Below are 25000 nucleotides of genomic sequence, written 5' to 3'. Positions count from 1 at the left end.
TCCAACACAGACTGGCTGACTCCAACACAGACTGACTGACTCCAACACAGACTGGCTGACTCCAGACTGGCTGACTCCAGCACAGACTGACTGACTCCAACACAGACTGACTGACTCCAACAGAGACTGGACTCCAACACAGACTGACTGACTCCAGAGACTGACTGACTCCAACAGACACAGACTGACTGACTCCAACACAGACTGGCTGACTCCAGCACAGAATGGCTGACTCCAGCACAGACTGACTGACTCCAGCACAGACTGACTGACTCCAACACAGACTGGCTGACTCCACAGACTGACTGACTCCAACACAGACTACAGACTGACTGACTCCAGGACAGACTGACTGACTCTCAACACAGACTGACTCCAGACAGACCAACACAGACTGACTGACTCCAACACAGACTGACTGACTCCAACACAGACTGGCTGACTCCAACACAGACTGGCTGACTCCAACACAGACTGACTGACTCCAACACAGACTGACTGACTCCAACACAGACTGGCTGACTCCAATACAGACTGGCTGACTCCAACACAGACTGACTGACTCCAACACAGACTGGCTGACTCCAACACAGACCGACTGACTCCAACACAGACTGGCTGACTCCAACACAGACTGACTGACTCCAACACAGACTGGCTGACTCCAGGACAGACTGACTGACTCCAACACAGACAGACTGACTCCAGGACATAGCTCCAACAGTACAGTAATACATAATGCTTGTGTTTATAGTTCCAACAGTACAGTAATACATAATGCTTGTGTTTATAGCTCCAACAGTACAGTAATACATAATGCTTGTGTTTATAGCTCCAACAGTACAGTAATACATAATGCTTGTGTTTATAGCTCCAACAGTACAGTAATACATAATGCTTGTGTTTATAGCTCCAACAGTTAATACATAATGCTTGTGTTTATAGCTCCAACAGTACAGTAATACATAATGCTTGTGTTTATAGCTCCAACAGTACAGTAATACATAATGCTTGTGTTTATAGCTCCAACAGTACAGTAATACATAATGCTTGTGTTTATAGCTCCAACAGTACAGTAATACATAATGCTTGTGTTTATAGCTCCAACAGTACAGTAATACATAATGCTTGTGTTTATAGCTCCAACAATGCTTGTGTTTATAGCTGTTTATAGCTCCAACAGTACAGTAATACATAATGCTTGTGTTTATAGCTCCAACAGTACAGTAATATAATTTGTGTTTATAGCAAAAGTACAGTAATATTCAAAATAATACACACATCATCCACAAGTTAAACAAAAGGCAATAAATACATGAAGACATATAAATATCATATAAATATCATATATATATATATATATATAAGTGGTTTGTATAAAAGGCCCATGGGGTCAGGTAGTGTCCAGATGGTTTTGATGGAGGGACACTGTAAAGATGAGTCCCACAGACAGCTCTCTGTAAAGCAGATCAGACTATGAGGAGATAGAGGCTAATGGAATTAAAGAGGGCAGGCCGGAGTGCCTGGTCACTGTCAGTGGATGAGGAGACACAGGACGGTACAGGAAATCCACTGACAGGACCACTTATCAGAGGCGGAGACGTATTGCTGTATCCACTGGATATGTCTTCCTCCTCGTCCAGAGAGCAGGAAGTAGAGAACACACAGGATCACATGTTATTAAACATACTGTACATCTATAAATACATACTGTACATAAATAGAGAGAGAGATAGAGTACACAGTGGCAGAATACCTGACCACTATGACTGACCCAAACTTAAAGAAAGCTTTGACTATGTACAGACTTAGCGAGCATAGCATTGCTATTGAGAAAGGCCGCCGTAGACAGACATGGCTCTCAAGAGAAGACAGGCTATGTGCTCTCTCTCTCTCTTGCTGTCTCTCTTTCTCTGTCTCTCTCTCTCTCTCTCTCGCTGTCTCTGTCTCTCTCTCGCTGTCTCTGTCTCTGTCTCTCTCTCTCTCTCTCTCTGTCTCTTTCTGTCTCTATCTTTCTCTCGCTGTGTCTCTCTCTCTCTCTCTCTCTCTCTCTCTCTCTCTCTCTCTCTCTCTGTCTCTCTCTCTCTGTCTCTTTCTGCCTCTCGCTGTGTCTCTTTCGCTGTCTCTCTCTCGATGTGTCTCTCACTGTCTCTCTCTCGCTGTCTATCTCTATCTCTGAGCCGTGAGGTCACGTTGTATCAGACTGGATCAGAGGCGTTCCCTGAGAGAGGGAAGGGGGACATGTGCTGCAGCCTCTCTCTCCTCTGAAAACAAGATGACAGGATGTGAATGTAAGGGGACAGAGAGATGCCGTAGCAACATGTTTCCATGGTGAATATGAACAGGTTATTGATGTGAATGTAATGGGACAGAGAGATGCCGTAGCAACATGTTTCCATGGTGAATATGAACAGGTTATTGATGTGAATGTAATGGGACAGAGAGATGCCGTAGCAACATGTTTCCATGGTGAATATGAACAGGTTATTGATGTGAATGTAATGGGACAGAGAGATGCCGTAGCAACATGTTTCCATGGTGAATATGAACAGGTTATTGATGTGGAACAGACTGGAATGATGTTGTTGTTGTTGTTGTTGTTGTTTGTGGACATCCACTTTAGAATAGCAGAGCAAATGTTATTTAGTTATTAACTCTAACCAAACACACACACACACACACACACACACACACACACACACACACACACACACACACACACACACACACACACACACACACACACACACACACACACACACACACACACACACACACACACACACACACACACACACACACACATACACACCAAACGGCAGGCCACCTCTGCTGCTGTTTAATATTAACCTCCACTGTGAACTCTCAGCGCTGTAGGCAGCGACAGTTGCCAGGTAACAGACTAGATTATTTTCGCTCTACTTTCCCAAAGTAGTCCCTCCATATCACTCCACCCGCCCGTCCTAATGGTGTATTTACTCAGCATGCTCAGGGGGATGAGGGGCTGTTGAAACAGGATGTGCTTTACCTGCCTGTGATTGGCTCTGATGGCTCCCTGCATTCCTCCCTTTATCTCTGACCATCCATCCATTCATCCCTCCATAATCCATCTATCATTCCCTTCCTCTCACCATCCCTCCCTCCCTCCACCTCTCCATCCCTCCACCTCTCCATCCCTCCCTCCCTCCCTCCCTCCCACCATCCCTTCCTCCCTCCACCTCTCCATCCATCCCTCCCTCCACCTCTCCATCCCCTTCTCCCTCCATCTCTCCATCCACCTCTCCCTCCCTCCACCTCTCCATCCACCTCTCCCTCCCTCCATCTCTCCATCCCTCCCTCCCTCCACCTCTCCATCCCTCCACCTCTCCCCCTCCATCTCTCCATCCCTCCCTCCCTCCACCTCTCCATCCCTCCACCTCTCCCCCTCCATCTCTCCATCTCTCGCTCCCTCCATCTCTCCCTCCCTCGCTCCCTCCATCTCTCCCTCCCTCCACCTCTCCCTCCCTCCACCTCTCCCTCCCTCCACATCTCCATCCACCTCTCCCTCCCTCCCTCCACCTCTCCCTCTCTTCATCTCTCCATCCCTCCCTCCCTCCACCTCTCCCTCCCTCCATCTCTCCATCCCTCCCTCCCTCCACCTCTCCATCCCTCCCTCCCCCACCTCTCCCTCCCTCCACCTCTCCATCCCTCCCTCCCCCCACCTCTCCCTCTCTCCATCTCTCCATCCCCCCCTCCCTCCACCTCTCCCTCCCTCCATCTCTCCATCCCTCCCTCCCTCCACCTCTCCATCCCTCCCTCCCCCACCTCTCCCTCCCTCCACCTCTCCATCCCTCCCTCCCCCACCTCTCCCTCTCTCCATCTCTCCATCCCCCCCTCCCTCCATCTCTCCATCCCTCCCTCCATCTCTCCATCCCTCCAGCTCTCCATCCCTCCCTCCCCTACACCGCCTCATCCCCCTCTCCATCCCTCTCGTCCTAGCCTGTGGATGAGTCAGAACTCTAATTCAGTCTCTAGGGGTCCAGAGTTCATCCACGAGAACTGTGTGTGTATGTGTGTGTGTGTGTGTGTGTGTGTGTGTGTGTGTGTGTGTGTGTGTGTGTGTGTGCCTCTCTTGTCAGTCCTCCAGCCTCCCACCACCTGTGGGTCATGTACCTCCTAATGGCCCTACTATCTCCACTTCCTGCCATGTTCATAACCTCCCCAGTGGCACCCTGTTCCCTTTTTAGTGCACTACATTTGACCAGGGCTGTACAGTAGATACCACCATCACTACCACTGACACTATCCATCATCTAATACATATACATGTTCTCCGAAGAACAACGGCCATTTGGTTAGAGAGAGAGAGAGAGAGAGAGAGAGAGAGAGAGACAGAGAGAGAGAGAGAGAGAGAGGGAGAGAGAGAGAGAGAGAGAGAGAGAGAGAGAGAGAGAGAGAGAGAGAGAGAGAGAGAGAGAGACAGAGAGAGAGAGAGAGAGAGAGAGAGAGACAGAGAGAGACAGAGAGAGAGAGAGAGAGAGAGAGAGAGAGAGAGAGAGAGAGAGAGAACTCATGAAGAACAAGGTTGCAGAGTTGGAGTTGAAGGATACCTTATTTTGTTGCAGTGGATTTCTGTAGATGTCTCTCTGCAAAAAAGGATCTCTTGCTTGGAGTTATATTTGATCTCGTTCCCAGTGGCAATGTTGTGGAGTTATTGAGGTAGCAGGGAGAGTTGTGGTCCCAGGGTGCTCTCTGAATGTTCCTGTAACTGAAAAGGACCCTAGCGGACTGACTAAAGGGATTTGTTAGCCAACTGGACTTGAATCTGAAAGCCCACTCCAGGAGATGTCAGAAGACGTCTCTACCTGTCTCTGTGTCTCCTGGCAGCTTCACCAGGTGAGCTGGTTTGGGACTTTGGGGAGTGTGTAAAGTGTGTGTGTTGACTAACTATGCAGTGAACATCCAGTCCATATCATGGCTACCACTGTACTTATGTGTAGAGTGATTTTGGAAACAGAGCGGTCTCCGTCTCGCCGGAGGACTAACAGTCGGCTGTTATGCCAGATGGTTACAAAATCAATATCCAAGGATATTCTGGAGCTGTCAGTCTTCTGTTGTTGACCTCCTGGTCCCTGGGGTCACCGATCATCAACAGGGAACACTCTTCACAGTAGATATTCTGGAGCTGTCAGTCTTCTGTTATTGACCTCCTGGTCCCTGGGGTCACGGTCACCGTTCCTCAACAGGGAACACTCTTCACAGTAGATATTCTGGAGCTGTCAGTCTTCTGTTATTGACCTCCTGGTCCCTGGGGTCACGGTCACCGTTCCTCAACAGGGAACACTCTTCACAGTAGATATTCTGGAGCTGTCAGTCTTCTGTTACTGACCTCCTGGTCCCTGGGGTCACGGTCACCGTTCATCAACAGGGAACACTCTTCACAGTAGATATTCTGGAGCTGTCAGTCTTCTGTTACTGACCTCCTGGTCCCTGGGGTCACGGTCACCGTTCCTCAACAGGGAACACTCTTCACAGTAGATATTCTGGAGCTGTCAGTCTTCTGTTATTGACCTCCTGGTCCCTGGGGTCACGGTCACCGTTCATCAACAGGGAACACTCTTCACAGTAGATATTCTGGAGCTGTCAGTCTTCTGTTATTGACCTCCTGGTCCCTGGGGTCACGGTCACCGTTCATCAACAGGGAACACTCTTCACAGTAGATATTCTGGAGCTGTCAGTCTTCTGTTATTGACCTCCTGGTCCCTGGGGTCACGGTCACCGTTCATCAACAGGGAACACTCTTCACAGTAGATATTCTGGAGCTGTCAGTCTTCTGTTATTGACCTCCTTGTCCCTGGGGTCACCGTTCATCAACAGGGAACACTCTTCACAGTAGATATTCTGGAGCTGTCAGTCTTCTGTTATTGACCTCCTGGTCCCTGGGGTCACGGTCACCGTTCATCAACAGGGAACACTCTTCACAGTAGAGATTCTTGAGCTGTCAGTCTTTTGTTATTGACCTCCTTGTCCATGGGGTCACCGTTTATCAACAGGGAACACTCTTCACAGTTTCACAGTAGATGTGATAGAGGGAGTTTCTGTCACAGAGGATGTTCCCTCACTGGCCAATAATTACCCTTCAGGACCGCCATTACTTCCTGTGTTGGCTATGTGCTGTTGGTTTTATTTTTTGTTATTGTCCCCTGGTCATTTAGGTTCTACTATAATATATCAGGTTATACTATAATATATCAGGTTATACTATAATATATCAGGTTAACTATAATATATCAGGTTATACTATAATATATCAGGTTATACTATAATACAGTTACTATAATATATCAGGTTATACTATAATATATCAGGTTATACTATAATATATCAGGTTATACTATAATACAGTTACTATAATATATCAGGTTATACTATAATACATAATATATCAGGTTATACTATAATATATAAGATACTATAATACAGTTACTATAATATATCAGGGTATACTGTAATACAGTTACTATAATATATCAGGTTATACTATAATATATCAGGTTATACTATAATACAGTTACTATAATATATCAGGTTACACTCTAATACAGTTACTATAATATATCAGGTTATACTGTAATACAGTTACTATAATACATCTGGTTATACTATAATATATCAGGTTACACTCTAATACAGTTACTATAATATATCAGGTTATACTGTAATACAGTTACTATAATATATCAGGTGTATACTATAATACATCTGGTTATACTATAATATATCAGTGTATATTTATGTCTCTCTCTACAGCTTTATCACCTCTGTGATGTCTCTCTCTCTAGTCTACTACCACCTCTGTGATGTCTCTCTGTCTCTCTCTACAGTCTACTACCACCTCTGTGATGTCTCTCTCTACAGTCTACTACCACCTCTTTGATGTCTCTCTCTACAGTCTACTACCACCTCTGTGATGTCTCTCTCTACAGTCTACTATCACCTCTGTGATGTCTCTCTCTCACCTCTGTGATGTCTCTCTCTAGTCTACTACCACTGTGATGTCTCTCTCTACAGTCTACTACCACCTCTGTGATGTCTCTCTCTACAGTCTACTACCACCTCTGTGATGTCTCTCTACTACCACCTCTGTGTCTACAGTCTACTACCACCTCTGTGATGTCTCTCTCTACAGTCTACTACCACTCTCTCTACTATCACCTCTGTGATGTCTCTCTCTACAGTCTACTATCACCTCTGTGATGTCTCTCTCTACAGTCTACTACCACCTCTGTGATGTCTCTCTCTACAGTCTATTACCACCCTGTGATGTCTCTCTCTACAGTCTACTACCACCTCTGTGATGTCTCTACAGTCTCTCTACAGTCTACTATCACCTCTGTGATGTCTCTCTCTACAGTCTACTATCACCTCTGTGATGTCTCTCTCTACAGTCTACTACCACCTCTGTGATGTCTCTCTCTACAGTCTACTACCACCTCTGTGATGTCTCTCTCTACAGTCTACTACCACCTCTGTGATGTCTACTACTCTGTGATGTCTCTCTCTACAGTCTACTATCACCTCTGTGATGTCTCTCTCTACAGTCTACTACCACCTCTGTGATGTCTCTCTCTACAGTCTACTACCACCTCTGTGATGTCTCTCTCTACAGTCTACCACCTCTGTGATGTCTCTCTCTACAGTCTACTACCACCTCTGTGATGTCTCTCTCAGTCTACTAGTGATGTCTCTCTCTACAGTCTACTATCACCCCTGTGATGTCTCTCTCTACAGTCTACTATGTCCACCTCTGTGATGTCTCTCTCTACAGTCTACTATCACCTCTGTGATGTCTCTCTCTACAGTCTACTACCACCTCTGTGATGTCTCTCTCTACAGTCTACTATCACCTCTGTGATGTCTCTCTCTACAGTCTACTACCACCTCTGTGATGTCTCTCTCTACAGTCTACTACCACCTCTGTGATGTCTCTACAGTCTACTACCACCCCTGTGATGTCTCTCTACAGTCTACTACCACCTCTGTGATGTCTCTCTCTACAGTCTACTACCACCTCTGTGATGTCTCTCTCTACAGTCTACTACCACCTCTGTGATGTCTCTCTCTACAGTCTACTATCACCTCTGTGATGTCTCTCTCTACAGTCTACTAACACCTCTGTGATGTCTCTCTCTACAGTCTACTACCACCTCTGTGATGTCTCTCTCAGTCTACTAGATCTACTACCACCTCTGTGATGTCTCTACAGTCTACTACCACCTCTGTGATGTCTCTCTCTACAGTCTACTACCACCTCTGTGATGTCTCTCTCTACAGTCTACTACCACCCCTGTGATGTCTCTCTCTACAGTCTACTACCTCTGTGATGTCTCTCTCTACAGTCTACTACCACCTCTGTGATGTCTCTCTCTACAGTCTACTACCACCCCTGTGATGTCTCTCTCTACAGTCTACTACCACCTCTATGATGTCTCTCTCTACAGTCTACTACCACCTCTGTGATGTCTCTCTACAGTCTACTACCACCCCTGTGATGTCTCTACAGTCTACTACCACCCCTGTGATGTCTCTCTACAGTCTACTACCACCTCTGTGATGTCTCTCTCTACAGTCTACTACCACCTCTGTGATGTCTCTGTCTACAGTCTACTACCACCCCTGTGATGTCTCTCTCTACAGTCTACTATCACCTCTGTGATGTCTCTCTCTACAGTCTACTACTACCTCTGTGATGTCTCTCTCTACAGTCTACTATCACCTCTGTGATGTCTCTCTCTACAGTCTACTACCACCTCTGTGATGTCTCTCTACAGTCTACTAGTGATGTCTCTCTCTACAGTCTACTACCACCTCTGTGATGTCTCTCTCTACAGTCTACTACCATGTCCTCTGTCTACTACCACCTCTGTGATGTCTCTCTCTACAGTCTACTATCACCTCTGTGATGTCTCTCTCTACAGTCTACTACCACCTCTGTGATGTCTCTCTCTACAGTCTACTACCACCTCTGTGATGTCTCTCTCTACAGTCTACTATCACCTCTGTGATGTCTCTCTCTACAGTCTACTATCACCTCTGTGATGTCTCTCTCTACAGTCTACTACCACCTCTGTGATGTCTCTCTCTACGGTCTACTATCACCTCTGTGATGTCTCTCTCTACAGTCTACTATCACCTCTGTGATGTCTCTCTCTACAGTCTACTACCACCTCTGTGATGTCTCTCTCTACAGTCTATTACCTCTGTGATGTCTCTCTCTACAGTCTACTACCACCTCTGTGATGTCTCTCTACCACAGTCTACTACCACCTCTGTGATGTCTCTCTCTACAGTCTACTACCACCTCTGTGATGTCTCTCTCTACAGTCTACTATCACCTCTGTGATGTCTCTCTCTACAGTCTACTATCACCTCTGTGATGTCTCTCTCTACAGTCTACTACCACCTCTGTGATGTCTCTGTCTCTCTCTACAGTCTACTACCACCTCTGTGATGTCTCTCTCTACAGTCTACTACCACCTCTGTGATGTCTCTCTCTACAGTCTACTATCACCTCTGTGATGTCTCTCTCTAGTCTACTACCACCTCTGTGATGTCTCTCTCTACAGTCTACCACCTCTGTGATGTCTCTCTCTACAGTCTACTATCACCTCTGTGATGTCACTCTCTGCAGTCTACTATCACCTCTGTGATGTCTCTCTCTAGTCTACTACCACCTCTGTGATGTCTCTCTCTACAGTCTACCACCTCTGTGATGTCTCTCTCTACAGTCTACTATCACCTCTGTGATGTCTCTCTACAGTCTACTACCACCTCTGTGATGTCTCTCTCTACAGTCTACTATCACCTCTGTGATGTCTCTCTCTACAGTCTACTATCACCTCTGTGATGTCTCTCTCTACAGTCTACTATCACCTCTGTGATGTCTCTCTCTACAGTCTACTACCACCTCTGTGATGTCTCTCTCTACAGTCTACTACCACCTCTGTGATGTCTCTCTCTACAGTCTACTACTACCTCTGTGATGTCTCTCTCTACAGTCTACTATCACCTCTGTGATGTCTCTCTCTACAGTCTACTATCACCTCTGTGATGTCTCTCTCTGTGAGTCTACTACCACCTCTGTGATGTCTCTCTCTACAGTCTACCACCTCTGTGATGTCTCTCTCTACGGTCTACTATCACCTCTGTGATGTCTCTCTCTACAGTCTACTACCACCTCTGTGATGTCTCTCTCTACAGTCTACTACCGCCTCTGTGATGTCTCTCTCTACAGTCTACTATCACCTCTGTGATGTCTCTCTCTACAGTCTACTACCACCTCTGTGATGTCTCTGTCTCTCTCTACAGTCTACTACCACCTCTGTGATGTCTCTCTCTCTCTCTTTAGACACATATCCATTCACGTACAGGGACATTTCACACACACAGTACCCAGGAAACTGAGTAGTTCACTGGGGCACTTGGCAGGAAGGAAGCTAGCTCTCTAGTGAGGTTACATCCAAGGATTGTGGGTAGATGGAAAAGAGAGTCCCATCCGGTGTTTAATGGCTACCTTTGGTCCATGTCTCCTGTGTTGGGCATCAGGTAGCAGGCCTCCCTCTACCCCCCCCAACCCTCCATGTCTCCTGTGTTGGGCATCAGGTAGCAGGCCTCCCTCTACCCCCAACCCCTCCATGTCTCCTGTGTTGGGCATCAGGTAGCAGGCCTCCCTCTACCCCCCCAACCCCTCCATGTCTCCTGTGTTGGGCATCAGGTAGCAGGCCTCCCTCTACCCCCCCAACCCCTCCATGTCTCCTGTGTTGGGCATCAGGTAGCAGGCCTCCCTCTACCCCCCCAACCCCTCCATGTCTCCTGTGTTGGGCATCAGGTAGCAGCCCCCACCCCCACCCCACCCCTCCAATTCTCCTGTGTTGGGCATCAGGTAGCAGGCCCCCACCCCCACCCACCCCTCCATGTCTCCTGTGTTGGGCATCAGGTAGCAGGCCCCCACCCCCACCCACCCCTCCATGTCTCCTGTCTTGGGCATCAGGCAGCAGGCCCCCACCCCTCCAGGGCCTGTTAAGTGTCTAAGGGAAGTCAGGTGAATAAAAACATCCTCTTCCTTCTTCTAAAACTAGGAGACACTATTTGTAGGAGGCTTAAGACAGTAAACATGGACTGTAGCCATTTATTCAAAGGTTGTCGTCTCTTTTCCATTTACCCACAAACCCTGGATGTCACTTCTCGAGAGAGTTGACTTCCTTCCTGTAGACATGTCCCTTATTTCCCAGGACTCCAGAGCCCTGTTAAATAGTCTGAAAGCAGACATGTGGAATAAAAACATACCCACTCCACTTCTTAAAGATAGAAAAAAAGATGTCCCTTCTTTTCCAGGACTCCAGAGCCCGGAGGGTAGTAAGGCAAAAAGAAAACTAGAACCGTAGAACCTGAAAGAGGAGGCAGTCCCTGGCAGTGTACAGGAAGAGGAGACAGCCTATGGCAGTGTACAGGAAGAGGAGACAGACCCTGGCAGTGTAGAGGAAGAGGAGAAAGCTGGAGAGGAGACAGTCCCTGGCAGTGTAGAGGAAGAGGAGAAAGCTGGAGAGGAGCCAGTCCCTGGCAGTGTACAGGAAGAGGAGACAGACCCTGGCAGTGTACAGGAAGAGGAGACAGCCTATGGCAGTGTACAGGAAGAGGAGAAAGCTGGAGAGGAGACAGTCCCTGGCAGTGTACAGGAAGAGGAGACAGCCCTGGCAGTGTACAGGAAGAGGAGACAGACCCTGGCAGTGTAGAGGAAGAGGAGAAAGCTGGAGAGGAGCCAGTCCCTGGCAGTGTACAGGAAGAGGAGACAGACCCTGGCAGTGTACAGGAAGAGGAGACAGTCCCTGGCAGTGTACAGGAAGAGGAGACAGTCCCTGGCAGTATACAGGAAGAGGAGAGACCCTGGCAGTGTACAGGAAGAGGAGACAGACACTGGCAGTGTACAGGAAGAGGAGACAGTCCCTGGCAGTGTAGAGGAAGAGGAGACAGTCCCTGGCAGTGTACAGGAAGAGGAGAAAGCTGGACAGGAGTCAGCCCCTGGCAGTGTACAGGAAGAGGAGACAGTCCCTGGCAGTGTACAGGAAGAGGAGACAGACCCTGGCAGTGTACAGGAAGAGGACACAGTCCCTAGCAGTGTACAGGAAGAGGAGACAGACCCTGGCAGTGTACAGGAAGAGGAGACAGTCCCTGGCAGTATACAGGAAGAGGAGACAGACACTGGCAGTGTACAGGAAGAGGAGACAGACCCTGGCAGTGTACAGGAAGAGGAGGAGACAGGAAGAGGAGACAGTCCCTCCCAGTCCCTGGCAGGTAAGGAAGAGGAGAGACCCTGGCAGTGTACAGGAAGAGGAGAGATCCTGGCAGTGTACAGGAAGAGGAGAAAGCTGGAGAGGAGACGGTCCCTGACAGTGTACAGGAAGAGGAGACACTCACTGGCAGTGTACAGGAAGAGGGGAAAGCTGGAGAGGAGACAGGGTTATTAAGGATAATGTTTTGTCTAAATATGGACATTTCATAGTCATCTCTGCCAATGCCTGGGGAGATACAACTATGGCTGCTTATCAAATGGCATCCTATTCCCTACATAGTGCACTACCCTATGGGCCCTGGTTAAAGGATTGCGCTATATAGGGAATAGGGTGCCATTTGGAACACATTATATGACTCAGAGATGGTGGGTGTTCTTCCTCTGAAAGACAACCGGTGGGGAAAAAATATCTGCACAGATGGAAAGAGAACTGAGAGAAAAGAAAGCTGTGTTGGAAAACAGTTTGTTTCTCCTCAAGTCAGACTTTTAGAATGTGGGACGGTTATGTTGCTAGATACAGGAGGGGTTTGTTTCTCCTCAAGTCAGACTTTTAGAATGTGGAACGATTATGTTGCTGGATACAGGAGGGGTTTGTTTCTCCTCAAGTCAGACTTTTAGAATGTTGCTGGAACGGTTTGTTTCTCCTCATCAGTTTTAGCTAGATACAGGAGGGGGAGAAATAAGTGGTTGGGGTAAATCTTATTTTTAACGGATGACATACGCCCACACGCAACCTTTCGACCTTGACCTCTCTGGCCGGTCACTGTCCCCAGGCCTGTCTGGGATCCTCTTTATAGGGCTGACCACTGCATGACCCTCAGGACTGGTACCAAACCAGGTTAGCTGGAGGTAATCAATTCGCCATCTGGAACAAATGACATGTTTACTAAAGGTGGTTTTCCTTGTTTTGAAGGGAGAGAGAGAGACAGAGAGAGAGACAGAGGGACAGAGAGAGAGAGAGAGAGAGAGAGAGAGAGACAGAGAGAGAGACAGAGAGAGAGACAGAGAGAGAAAGAGAGAGAGAAAGAGAGAGAGAGAGAGACAGAGAGAGACAGAGAGAGAGAGAAAGAGAGAGAGACAGAGAGAGAGAGAGAGAGAAAGAGAGAGAGAGAGGGAGGGAGGAAGGGAGAGAGAGATTTGTACATCGTTGTATATATACGTAATATGACTTTTGTAATGACTTTATTGTTTTGAAACTTCTGTATGTGTAATGTTTACTGTTAATTGTTATTGTTTATTTCACTTTTGTATATTATCTACCTCACTTGCTTTGGCAATGTTAACCCATTTTTCCCATGCCTATTAATCCCCTTGAATTGAATTGAATTGAAATTGAAATTGAGAGATAGAGAGAGAGAAAGAGAGAGAGACAAACAGAGAGAAAGAGAGAGAGAGACACACAGAGAGAAAGAGACACAGATAGAGAGAGAGAGAGAGACACAGAGAGAAAGAGAGAGAGACACACAGAGAGAGAGAGAGAGGGGAGAGAGAGAGGGACAGTGCGAGAGAGAGTGAGGAAGGTAGAGAGACAGAGTGTGAAAGTGATTGTAGAAGTGTGAGTGGATGGATGGTAATGTAGTAATGTTGGTAGAGATGTAATGCAGCTTAGACATCCCCTGCCTCCTCTGCTCTGCTTGGAAAGTGTTAGAGTTTTCCCTGTGTGTTTTAGAGGTAACAGAGTGTTATAGAGAGGTAACAGAGTGTAATAGAGAGGTAACAGAGTGTAATATAGAGGTAACAGAGTGTAATATAGAGGTAACAGAGTGTAATATAGAGGTAACAGAGTGTTATAGAGAGGTAACAGAGTGTTATAGAGAGGTAACAGAGTGTTATAGAGAGGTAACAGGGTGTTATAGAGAGGTAACAGAGTGTTATAGAGTGGTAACAGGGTGTTCTAGAGAGGTAACAGAGTGTTATAGAGAGGTAACAGGGTGTTATAGAGAGGTAACAGAGTGTTATAGAGAGGTAACAGGGTGTTATAGAGAGGTAACAGAGTGTTATAGAGAGGTAACAGGGTGTTCTAGAGAGGTAACAGAGTGTTATAGAGAGGTAACAGGGTGTTATAGAGAGGTAACAGAGAGTTATAGAGAGGTAACAGGGTGTTCTAGAGAGGTAACAGAGTGTTATAGAGAGGTAACAGGGTGTTATAGAGAGGTAACAGAGTGTTATAGAGAGGTAACAGGGTGTTATAGAGAGGTAACAGAGTGTTATAGAGAGGTAACAGGGTGTTCTAGAGAGGTAACAGGGTGTTATAGAGTGTTATAGAGAGGTAACAGAGTGTTATAGAGCGGTAACAGAGTGTTATAGAGAGGTAACAGGGTGTTATAGAGAGGTAACAGAGTGTTATAGAGAGGTAACAGAGGTAACAGAGTGTTATAGAGCGGTAACAGTGTTATAGAGAGGTAACAGAGAGTTATAGAGTGTTATAGAGAGGTAACAGAGGTAACAGAGTGTTATAGAGCGGTAACAGAGTGTTATAGAGAGGTAACAGAGGTAACAGAGTGTTATAGAGCGGTAACAGAGTGTTATAGAGAGGTAACAGAGAGTTATAGAGTGTTATAGAGAGGTAACAGAGTGTTATAGAGTGTTATAGAGAGGTAACAGAGTGTTTTAGAGAGGCAACAGAATGTTATAGAGAGGTAACAGAATGTTATAGAGAGGTAACAGGGTGTTATAGAGAGGTAACAGGGTGTTGTAGAGAGGTAACAGAGTGTTATAGAGAGGTAACAGAGTGTTATAGAGAGGTAACAGAGTGTTATAGAGTGTTATAGAGAGGTAACAGAGTGTTATAGAGTGTTTTAGAGAGGTAACAGGGTGTTATAGAGAGGTAACAGAGTGTTATAGAGTGTTATAGAGAGGTAACAGAGTGTTATAGAGAGGTAACAGGGTGTTATAGAGAGGTAACAGAGTGTTATAGAGAGGTAACAGAGTGTTTTAGAGGGGTAACAGAGTGTTATAGAGAGGTAACAGAGGTAACAGAGTGTTATAGAGCGGTAACAGAGTGTTATAGAGAGGTAACAGAGAGTTATAGAGTGTTATAGAGAGGTAACAGAGGTAACAGAGTGTTATAGAGCGGTAACATAGTGTTATAGAGAGGTAACAGAGGTAACAGAGTGTTATAGAGCGGTAACAGAGTGTTATAGAGAGGTAACAGAGAGTTATAGAGTGTTATAGAGAGGTAACAGAGTGTTATAGACTGTTATAGAGAGGTAACAGAGTGTTATAGAGAGGTAACAGAGTGTTATAGAGAGGTAACAAAGAGGTAACAGAGTGTTATAGAGAGGTAACAGTGTTTTAGAGAGGTAACAAAGTGTTATAGAGAGGGAACAGAGTGTTATAGAGAGGTAACAGAGTGTTGTAGAGAGGTAACAGAGTGTTGTAGAGAGGTAACAGGGTGTTATAGAGAGGTAACAGAGTGTTGTAGAGAGGTAACAGGGTGTTATAGAGAGGTAACAGAGTGTTATAGAGAGGTAACAGCGTGTTATAGAGAGGTAACAGAGTGTTGTAGAGAGGTAACAGGGTGTTATAGAGAGGTAACAGAGTGTTATAGAGAGGTAACAGAGTGTTATAGAGTGTTATAGAGAGGTAATAGAGTGTTTATAGAGTGTTTTAGAGAGGTAACAGGGTGTTATAGAGAGGTAACAGAGTGTTATAGAGTGTTATAGAGAGAGTGTTATAGTAACAGAGTGTTATAGAGAGGTAACAGAGGTGTTATAGAGAGGTTATAGAGTGTTATAGAGAGGTAACAGAGTGTTTTAGAGAGGTAACAGAGTGTTATAGAGAGGTAACAGAGGTAACAGAGTGTTATAGAGCGGTAACAGAGTGTTATAGAGAGGTAACAGAGAGTTATAGAGTGTTATAGAGAGGTAACAGAGGTAACAGAGTGTTATAGAGAGGTAACAGAGGTGTTATAGAGAGGTAACAGACAGAGGTAACAGAGTGTTATAGAGCGGTAACAGAGTGTTATAGAGAGGTAACAGAGAGTTATAGAGTGTTATAGAGAGGTAACAGAGTGTTATAGACTGTTATAGAGAGGTAACAGAGTGTTATAGAGAGGTAACAGAGTGTTATAGAGAGGTAACAAAGAGGTAACAGAGTGTTATAGAGAGGTAACAGTGTTTTAGAGAGGTAACAAAGTGTTATAGAGAGGGAACAGAGTGTTATAGAGAGGTAACAGAGTGTTGTAGAGAGGTAACAGAGTGTTGTAGAGAGGTAACAGGGTGTTATAGAGAGGTAACAGAGTGTTGTAGAGAGGTAACAGGGTGTTATAGAGAGGTAACAGAGTGTTATAGAGAGGTAACAGCGTGTTATAGAGAGGTAACAGAGTGTTGTAGAGAGGTAACAGGGTGTTATAGAGAGGTAACAGAGTGTTATAGAGAGGTAACAGAGTGTTTTAGAGAGGTAACAGAGTGTTGTAGAGAGGTAACAGAGTGTTATAGAGAGGTAACAGAGAGTTATAGAGTGTTATAGAGAGGTAACAGAGTGTTATAGAGAGGTAACAGAGTTATAGAGTGTTATAGAGAGGTAACAGAGAGGTAACAGAGTGTTATAGAGAGGTAACATAGTGTTATAGAGAGGTAACAAAGAGGTAACAGAGTGTTATAGAGAGAACAGAGTGTTATAGAGAGGTAACAGAGTGTTATAGAGAGGTAACAGTGTTTATAGAGAGGTAACAGAGTGTTATAGAGAGGTAACAGAGTGTTATAGAGAGGTAACAGGGTGTTATAGAGAGGTAACAGTAACAGAGTGTTATAGAGAGGTAACAGAGTGTTATAGAGAGGTAACAGGGTGTTATAGAGAGGTAACAGAGAGTTATAGAGTGTTATAGAGAGGTAACAGAGTGTTATAGAGAGGTAACAGAGAGTTATAGAGTGTTATAGAGAGGTAACAGAGTGTTATAGAGAAGTAACAGAGTGTTATAGAGAGGTAACAAAGAGGTAACAGAGTGTTATAGAGAGAGTAACAGTGTTTTAGAGAGGTAACAGAGTTTTATAGAGAGGTAACAGAGTTTTATAGAGAGGTAACAGAGTGTTATAGAGAGGTAACAGAGTGTTATAGAGAGGTAACAGAGTGTTATAGAGAGGTAACAGAGTGTTGTAGAGAGGTAACAGAGTGTAATAGAGTGTTATAGAGAGGTAACAGAGAGTTATAGAGTGTTATAGAGAGGTAACATAGTGTTATAGAGTGTTATAGAGAGGTAACAGAGTGTTATAGAGAGGTAACAGCGTGTTATAGAGAGGTAACAGTGTTTTAGAGAGGTAACAGAGTGTTATAGAGAGGTAACAGAGTGTTATAGAGAGGTAACAGAGTGTTATAGAGAGGTAACAGAGAGTTATAGAGTGTTATAGAGAGGTAACAGGGTGTTATAGAGAGGTAACAGAGTGTTATAGAGAGGTAACAGGGTGTTATAGAGAGGTAACAGGGTGTTATAGAGAGGTAACAGAGTGTTATAGAGAGGTAACAGGGTGTTATAGAGAGGTAACAGAGAGTTATAGAGTGTTATAGAGAGGTAACAGAGTGTTATAGAGAGGTAACAGAGAGTTATAGAGTGTTATAGAGAGGTAACAGAGTGTTATAGAGTGTTATAGAGAGGTAACAGAGAGGTAACAGAGTGTTATAGAGAAGTAACAGAGTGTTATAGAGAGGTAACAAAGAGGTAACAGAGTGTTATAGAGAGGTAACAGTGTTTTAGAGAGGTAACAGAGTTTTATAGAGAGGTAACAGAGTGTTGTAGAGAGGTAACAGGGTGTTATAGAGAGGTAACAGAGTGTTATAGAGAGGTAACAGCGTGTTATAGAGAGGTAACAGAGTGTTGTAGAGAGGTAACAGGGTGTTATAGAGAGGTAACAGAGTGTTGTAGAGAGGTAACAGAGTGTTTTAGAGAGGTAACAGAGTGTTGTAGAGAGGTAACAGAGTGTTATAGAGAGGTAACAGAGAGTTATAGAGTGTTATAGAGAGGTAACAGAGTGTTATAGAGAGGTAACAGAGTTATAGAGTGTTATAGAGAGGTAACAGAGAGAGTAACAGAGTGTTATAGAGAGGTAACATAGTGTTATAGAGAGGTAACAAAGAGGTAACAGAGTGTTATAGAGAAGTAACAGAGTGTTATAGAGAGGTAACAGAGTGTTATAGAGAGGTAACAGAGTGTTATAGAGAGGTAACAGAGTGTTATAGAGAGGTAACAGGGTGTTATAGAGAGGTAACAGAGTGTTATAGAGAGGTAACAGGGTGTTATAGAGAGGTAACAGGGTGTTATAGAGAGGTAACAGAGTGTTATAGAGAGGTAACAGGGTGTTATAGAGAGGTAACAGAGAGTTATAGAGTGTTATAGAGAGGTAACAGAGTGTTATAGAGAGGTAACAGAGAGTTATAGAGTGTTATAGAGAGGTAACAGAGTGTTATAGAGTGTTATAGAGAGGTAACAGAGTGTTATAGAGTAACAGAGTGTTATAGAGAAGTAACAGAGTGTTATAGAGAGGTAACAAAGAGGTAACAGAGTGTTATAGAGAGGTAACAGTGTTTTAGAGAGGTAACAGAGTTTTATAGAGAGGTAACAAAGAGGTAACAGAGTGTTATAGAGAAGTAACAGAGTGTTATAGAGAGGTAACAGAGTGTTATAGAGAGGTAACAGTGTTTTAGAGAGGTAACAGAGTGTTATAGAGAGGTAACAGGGTGTTATAGAGAGGTAACAGAGTGTTATAGAGAGGTAACAGGGTGTTATAGAGAGGTAACAGGGTGTTATAGAGAGGTAACAGAGTGTTATAGAGAGGTAACAGGGTGTTATAGAGAGGTAACAGAGAGTTATAGAGTGTTATAGAGAGGTAACAGAGTGTTATAGAGAGGTAACAGAGAGTTATAGAGTGTTATAGAGAGGTAACAGAGTGTTATAGAGTGTTATAGAGAGGTAACAGAGAGGTAACAGAGTGTTATAGAGAAGTAACAGAGTGTTATAGAGAGGTAACAAAGAGGTAACAGAGTGTTATAGAGAGGTAACAGTGTTTTAGAGAGGTAACAGAGTTTTATAGAGAGGTAACAGAGTGTTATAGAGAGGTAACAGAGTTATAGTTGTTATAGAGAGGTAACAGAGTGTTATAGAGAGGTAACAGAGTGTTATAGAGAGGTAACAGAGTGTTGTAGAGAGGTAACAGAGTGTAATAGAGTGTTATAGAGAGGTAACAGAGAGTTATAGAGTGTTATAGAGAGGTAACAGGGTGTTATAGAGAGGTAACAGAGTGTTATAGAGTGTTATAGAGAGGTAACAGAGTGTTATAGAGAGGTAACAGCGTGTTATAGAGAGGTAACAGTGTTTTAGAGAGGTAACAGAGTGTTATAGAGAGGTAACAGAGTGTTATAGAGAGGTAACAGAGTGTTATAGAGAGGTAACAGAGAGTTATAGAGTGTTATAGAGAGGTAACAGGGTGTTATAGAGAGGTAACAGAGTGTTATAGAGAGGTAACAGGGTGTTATAGAGAGGTAACAGGGTGTTATAGAGAGGTAACAGAGTTATAGTTATAGAGAGGTAACAGAGTGTTATAGAGAGGTAACAGAGAGTTAACAGAGTGTTATAGAGAGGTAACAGAGTGTTATAGAGAGGTAACAGAGAGTTACAGAGTGTTATAGAGAGGTAACAGAGTGTTATAGAGTGTTATAGAGAGGTAACAGAGAGAGAGGTAACAGAGTGTTATAGAGAAGTAACAGAGTGTTATAGAGAGGTAACAAAGAGGTAACAGAGTGTTATAGAGAGGTAACAGTGTTTTAGAGAGGTAACAGAGTTTTATAGAGAGGTAACAGAGTGTTGTAGAGAGGTAACAGGGTGTTATAGAGAGGTAACAGAGTGTTATAGAGAGGTAACAGCGTGTTATAGAGAGGTAACAGAGTGTTGTAGAGAGGTAACAGGGTGTTATAGAGAGGTAACAGAGTGTTATAGAGAGGTAACAGAGTGTTAGTGTTTTAGAGAGGTAACAGAGTGTTGTAGAGAGGTAACAGAGTGTTATAGAGAGGTAACAGAGAGTTATAGAGTGTTATAGAGAGGTAACAGAGTGTTATAGAGAGGTAACAGAGTTATAGAGTGTTATAGAGAGGTAACAGAGAGGTAACAGAGTGTTATAGAGAGGTAACATAGTGTTATAGAGAGGTAACAAAGAGGTAACAGAGTGTTATAGAGAAGTAACAGAGTGTTATAGAGAGGTAACAGAGTGTTATAGAGAGGTAACAGTGTTTTAGAGAGGTAACAGAGTGTTATAGAGAGGTAACAGGGTGTTATAGAGAGGTAACAGAGTGTTATAGAGAGGTAACAGGGTGTTATAGAGAGGTAACAGGGTGTTATAGAGAGGTAACAGAGTGTTATAGAGAGGTAACAGGGTGTTATAGAGAGGTAACAGAGAGTTATAGAGTGTTATAGAGAGGTAACAGAGTGTTATAGAGAGGTAACAGAGAGTTATAGAGTGTTATAGAGAGGTAACAGAGTGTTATAGAGTGTTATAGAGAGGTAACAGAGAGGTAACAGAGTGTTATAGAGAAGTAACAGAGTGTTATAGAGAGGTAACAAAGAGGTAACAGAGTGTTATAGAGAGGTAACAGTGTTTTAGAGAGGTAACAGAGTTTTATAGAGAGGTAACAGAGTGTTATAGAGAGGTAACAGAGTGTTGTAGAGAGGTAACAGAGTGTTATAGAGAGGTAACAGAGTGTTATAGAGAGGTAACAGAGTGTTGTAGAGAGGTAACAGAGTGTAATAGAGTGTTATAGAGAGGTAACAGAGAGTTATAGAGTGTTATAGAGAGGTAACATAGTGTTATAGAGAGGTAACAGAGTGTTATAGAGAGGTAACAGCGTGTTATAGAGAGGTAACAGAGTGTTATAGAGAGGTAACAGGGTGTTATAGAGAGGTAACAGAGTGTTATAGAGAGGTAACAGGGTGTTATAGAGAGGTAACAGAGTGTTATAGAGAGGTAACAGGGTGTTATAGAGAGGTAACAGAGTGTTATAGAGAGGTAACAGAGTGTTATAGAGAGGTAACAGAGTGTTATAGAGAGGTAACAGCATGTTATAGAGAGTAACAGAGTGTTATAGAGAGGTAACAGAGAGTTATAGAATGTTATAGAGAGTGTAACAGAGAGTTATAGAGTGTTATAGAGAGGTAACAGAGTGTTATAGAGAGTTCTGTAACAGAGTGTTATATAGAGGTAACAGAGTGTTATAGTTTCCAGGTAATCTTTCCCCTGTCAGTCTCTCTTTCTCCCCTCTCCACCTTCCTCTCCCCCTCCCTCCCTCCCTCCCTCCCTCCCTCCCTCCCTCCCTCCCTCCCCTCCCTCCCTCCTCTTTCTTTCCCCCTTCTCCCCTCCCTCACTCCCTCCCTCCATCTCTCCCCCTTTCTCCCCATCCCTTCCTCATCCCTCCCCCTTCTCCTCCCTCCCCCTCCCTCCCTCCCCCCCCCCTCCTCCTCCCTTCCTCCCTCCCTGCTGTCCCCCTCCTTTGCTCCCTCCCACCTCCCTCCCTCCCTCCCGCTCCCTTCCTCCTGTCCCCCCTCCCTGCTGTCCCCTCCTCCCTTCCTCCCCCTCCCTCCCTCCCTCTGTCAGAAGCTGCAGGTTGATGTGAGGAGGTTAACCATGTCTCTTCTAAAGCGGTTCAGAGAGGGAGTAGCTGCTGCTCTGGACATCTCCCCAGACACGTACACATCAACAGACTCAATGTAAGACACACACACACACACACACACACACACACACACACACACACACACACACACACACACACACACACACACACACACACACACACACACACACACACACACACACACTGCTCTGGACATCTCTCCCAGACACGTACACATCAACAGACTCAATGTAACACACAACACACACACACACACACACACACACCCTATATAGACATTAATAAGGATGATTTTAAACTAGTTTCCACTGAACACAAATGATCGTAGTTCATACAGACTGGCCAGACCTCCATAACAACACATCCCACAAACCACTTCACCGCTGTACAGTGGTTCAATCTTAATGTGAGGTTGTCTGTGGATATCATTTAATCTGAGCGTTATCTAACATCCTCTTCCTCCTCTTCCTCCTACCCCCCACAATAGGAGAGGAAGAATGGCATTGAGCTGTATGTGTCATCTGATAGGCCAGGGGCCACGGAGCCCCTCCCAGCAGAGGAAGTTATCCAATCACTGAACATCAACACCCTGCATCGTAGCCTGGGTCACTTCGGCATCACAGAGGTCTCCTCGGAGGTACGCTACTTCCTGTATGTGTGCACGTGTGTATCTGTGCACGTGTATATGTGTGTGTGTGCATGTGTGTGTGTGTCACAGCCAGGTGTATAGATATTTACGTTTGTAGCACTGAGCCCAATGCAAGTCTTTCATCCATAATGTACTGTAATCTCCTTCATGTGACAGGATCCTCTGTTGTAGTTGTCTAGGAACTCTTTGAAGCTCTGTCCTGCTGGACTCACACCTGGCAGAGGAGAGGAGGGTTTCCTTTCATCACAACGCACACAGAAGACCTAACGGTGTCCTCTGTGTTGGGCTGTATGCTCTGTGTTATCAGTCCTAATGGTGTCCTCTGTGTTGGGCTGTATGCTCTGTGTTATCAGACCTAATAGTGTCCTCTGTGTTGGGCTTTATGCTCTGTGTTATCAGTCCTAATGGTGTCCTCTGTGTTGGGCTGTATGCTCTGTGTTATCAGTCCTAATAGTGTCCTCTGTGTTATCAGACCTAATGGTGTCCTCTGTGTTATCAGACCTAATGGTGTCCTCTGTGTTGGGCTTTATGCTCTGTGTTATCAGACCTAATGGTGTCCTCTGTGTTATCAGCCCTAATGGTGTCCTCTGTGTTGGGCTTTATGCTCTGTGTTATCAGTCCTAATGGTGTCCTCTGTGTTATCAGTCCTAATGGTGTCCTCTGTGTTTTCAGTCCTAATGGTGTCCTCTGTGTTATCAGTCCTAATGGTGTCCTCTGTGTTGGGCTGTATGCTCTGTGTTATCAGTCCTAATGGTGTCCTCTGTGTTATCAGTCCTAATGGTGTCCTCTGTGTTTTCAGTCCTAATGGTGTCCTCTGTGTTATCAGTCCTAATGGTGTCCTCTGTGTTATCAGTCCTAATGGTGTCCTCTGTGTTTTCAGTCCTAATGGTGTCCTCTGTGTTTTCAGTCCTAATGGTGTCCTCTGTGTTATCAGTCCTAATGGTGTCCTCTGTGTTGGGCTGTATGCTCTGTGTTATCAGTCCTAATAGTACCTCTGTGTTGGGCTGTATGCTCTGTGTTATCAGACCTAATGGTTTCCTCTGTGTTGGGCTGTATGCTCTGTGTTATCAGTCCTAATGGTGTCCTCTGTGTTATCAGTCCTAATGGTGTCCTCTGTGTTATCAGTCCTAATGGTGTCCTCTGTGTTATCAGTCCTAATGGTGTCCTCTGTGTTATCAGCCCTAATGGTGTCCTCTGTGTTGGGCTGTATGCTCTGTGTTATCAGTCCTAATGGTGTCCTCTGTGTTGGGCTGTATGCTCTGTGTTATCAGACCTAATGGTGTCCTCTGTGTTATCAGTCCTAATGGTGTCCTCTGTGTTGAGCGTCATGCTCTGTGTTATCAGTCCTAATGGTGTCCTCTGTGTTATCAGACCTAATGGTGTCCTCTGTGTTGGGCTGTATGCTCTGTGTTATCAGTCCTAATGGTGTCCTCTGTGTTGGGCTGTATGCTCTGTGTTATCAGTCCTAATGGTTTCCTCTGTGTTGGGCTGTATGCTCTGTGTTATCAGACCTAATGGTGTTCTCTGTGTTATGAGTCCTAATGGTGTCCTCTGTGTTATCAGCCCTAATGGTGTCCTCTGTGTTTTCAGTCCTAATGGTGTCCTCTGTGTTATCAGACCTAATGGTGTCCTCTGTGTTGGGCTGTATGCTCTGTGTTATCAGTCCTAATGGTGTCCTCTGTGTTGGGCTTTATGCTCTGTGTTATCAGTCCTAATGGTGTCCTCTGTGTTGGGCTGTATGCTCTGTGTTATCAGTCCTAATGGTGTCCTCTGTGTTATCAGTCCTAATGGTGTCCTCTGTGTTATCAGTCCTAATGGTGTCCTCTGTGTTATCAGACCTAATGGTGTCCTCTGTGTTTTCAGTCCTAATGGTGTCCTCTGTGTTATCAGACCTAATGGTGTCCTCTGTGTTGGGCTGTATGCTCTGTGTTATCAGTCCTAATTGTGTCCTCTGTGTTATCAGACCTAACGGTGTCCTCTGTGTTATCAGTCCTAATGGTGTCCTCTGTGTTATCAGACCTAATGGTGTCCTCTGTGTTGAGCGTCATGCTCTGTGTTATCAGTCCTAATTGTGTCCTCTGTGTTATCAGACCTAATGGTGTTCTCTGTGTTATCAGTCCTAATGGTGTCCTCTGTGTTATCAGTCCTAATGGTGTCCTCTGTGTTATCAGTCCTAATGGTGTCCTCTGTGTTATCAGTCCTAATGGTGTCCTCTGTGTTGGGCTTTATGCTCTGTGGTAGGTAGTTTGTTAGCTCCTTGTTTTTCACCGAGAGGTGGGCGTCTTTTTCATCACAGCCCTAAAGATCTGAAAGACCTCCCACCCATCACACACACCGTATCATTTTGTTCTTTCCATCTCTCTCCCTCTTTTCTCTCATCCCTCCCTCCTGTCCCTCCTGTCCCCCCT

General features: G+C 44.8%; 1 protein-coding gene across 1 annotated transcript in view; it reads left to right on the top strand.

The window, feature by feature from the left end:
- LOC135571149 (uncharacterized) overlaps nt 1–25000 on the top strand; it is a 138975-nt gene that overhangs the window by 38948 nt on the left and 75027 nt on the right. The window contains 3 exon segments of the mRNA XM_065016942.1: nt 21836–21981; nt 22138–22173; nt 22431–22580. Of these exon segments, the coding sequence (XP_064873014.1) occupies nt 21836–21981; nt 22138–22173; nt 22431–22580 (332 nt within the window).

The sequence above is a fragment of the Oncorhynchus nerka genome, unplaced genomic scaffold, assembly GCF_034236695.1.
Source record: "Oncorhynchus nerka isolate Pitt River unplaced genomic scaffold, Oner_Uvic_2.0 unplaced_scaffold_728, whole genome shotgun sequence".
In the NCBI taxonomy this organism is placed as follows: Eukaryota; Metazoa; Chordata; class Actinopteri; order Salmoniformes; family Salmonidae; genus Oncorhynchus; species Oncorhynchus nerka.
Note: the sequence above shows the minus strand (reverse complement) of the source record. Positions and strands in the feature narration are given on the sequence as shown.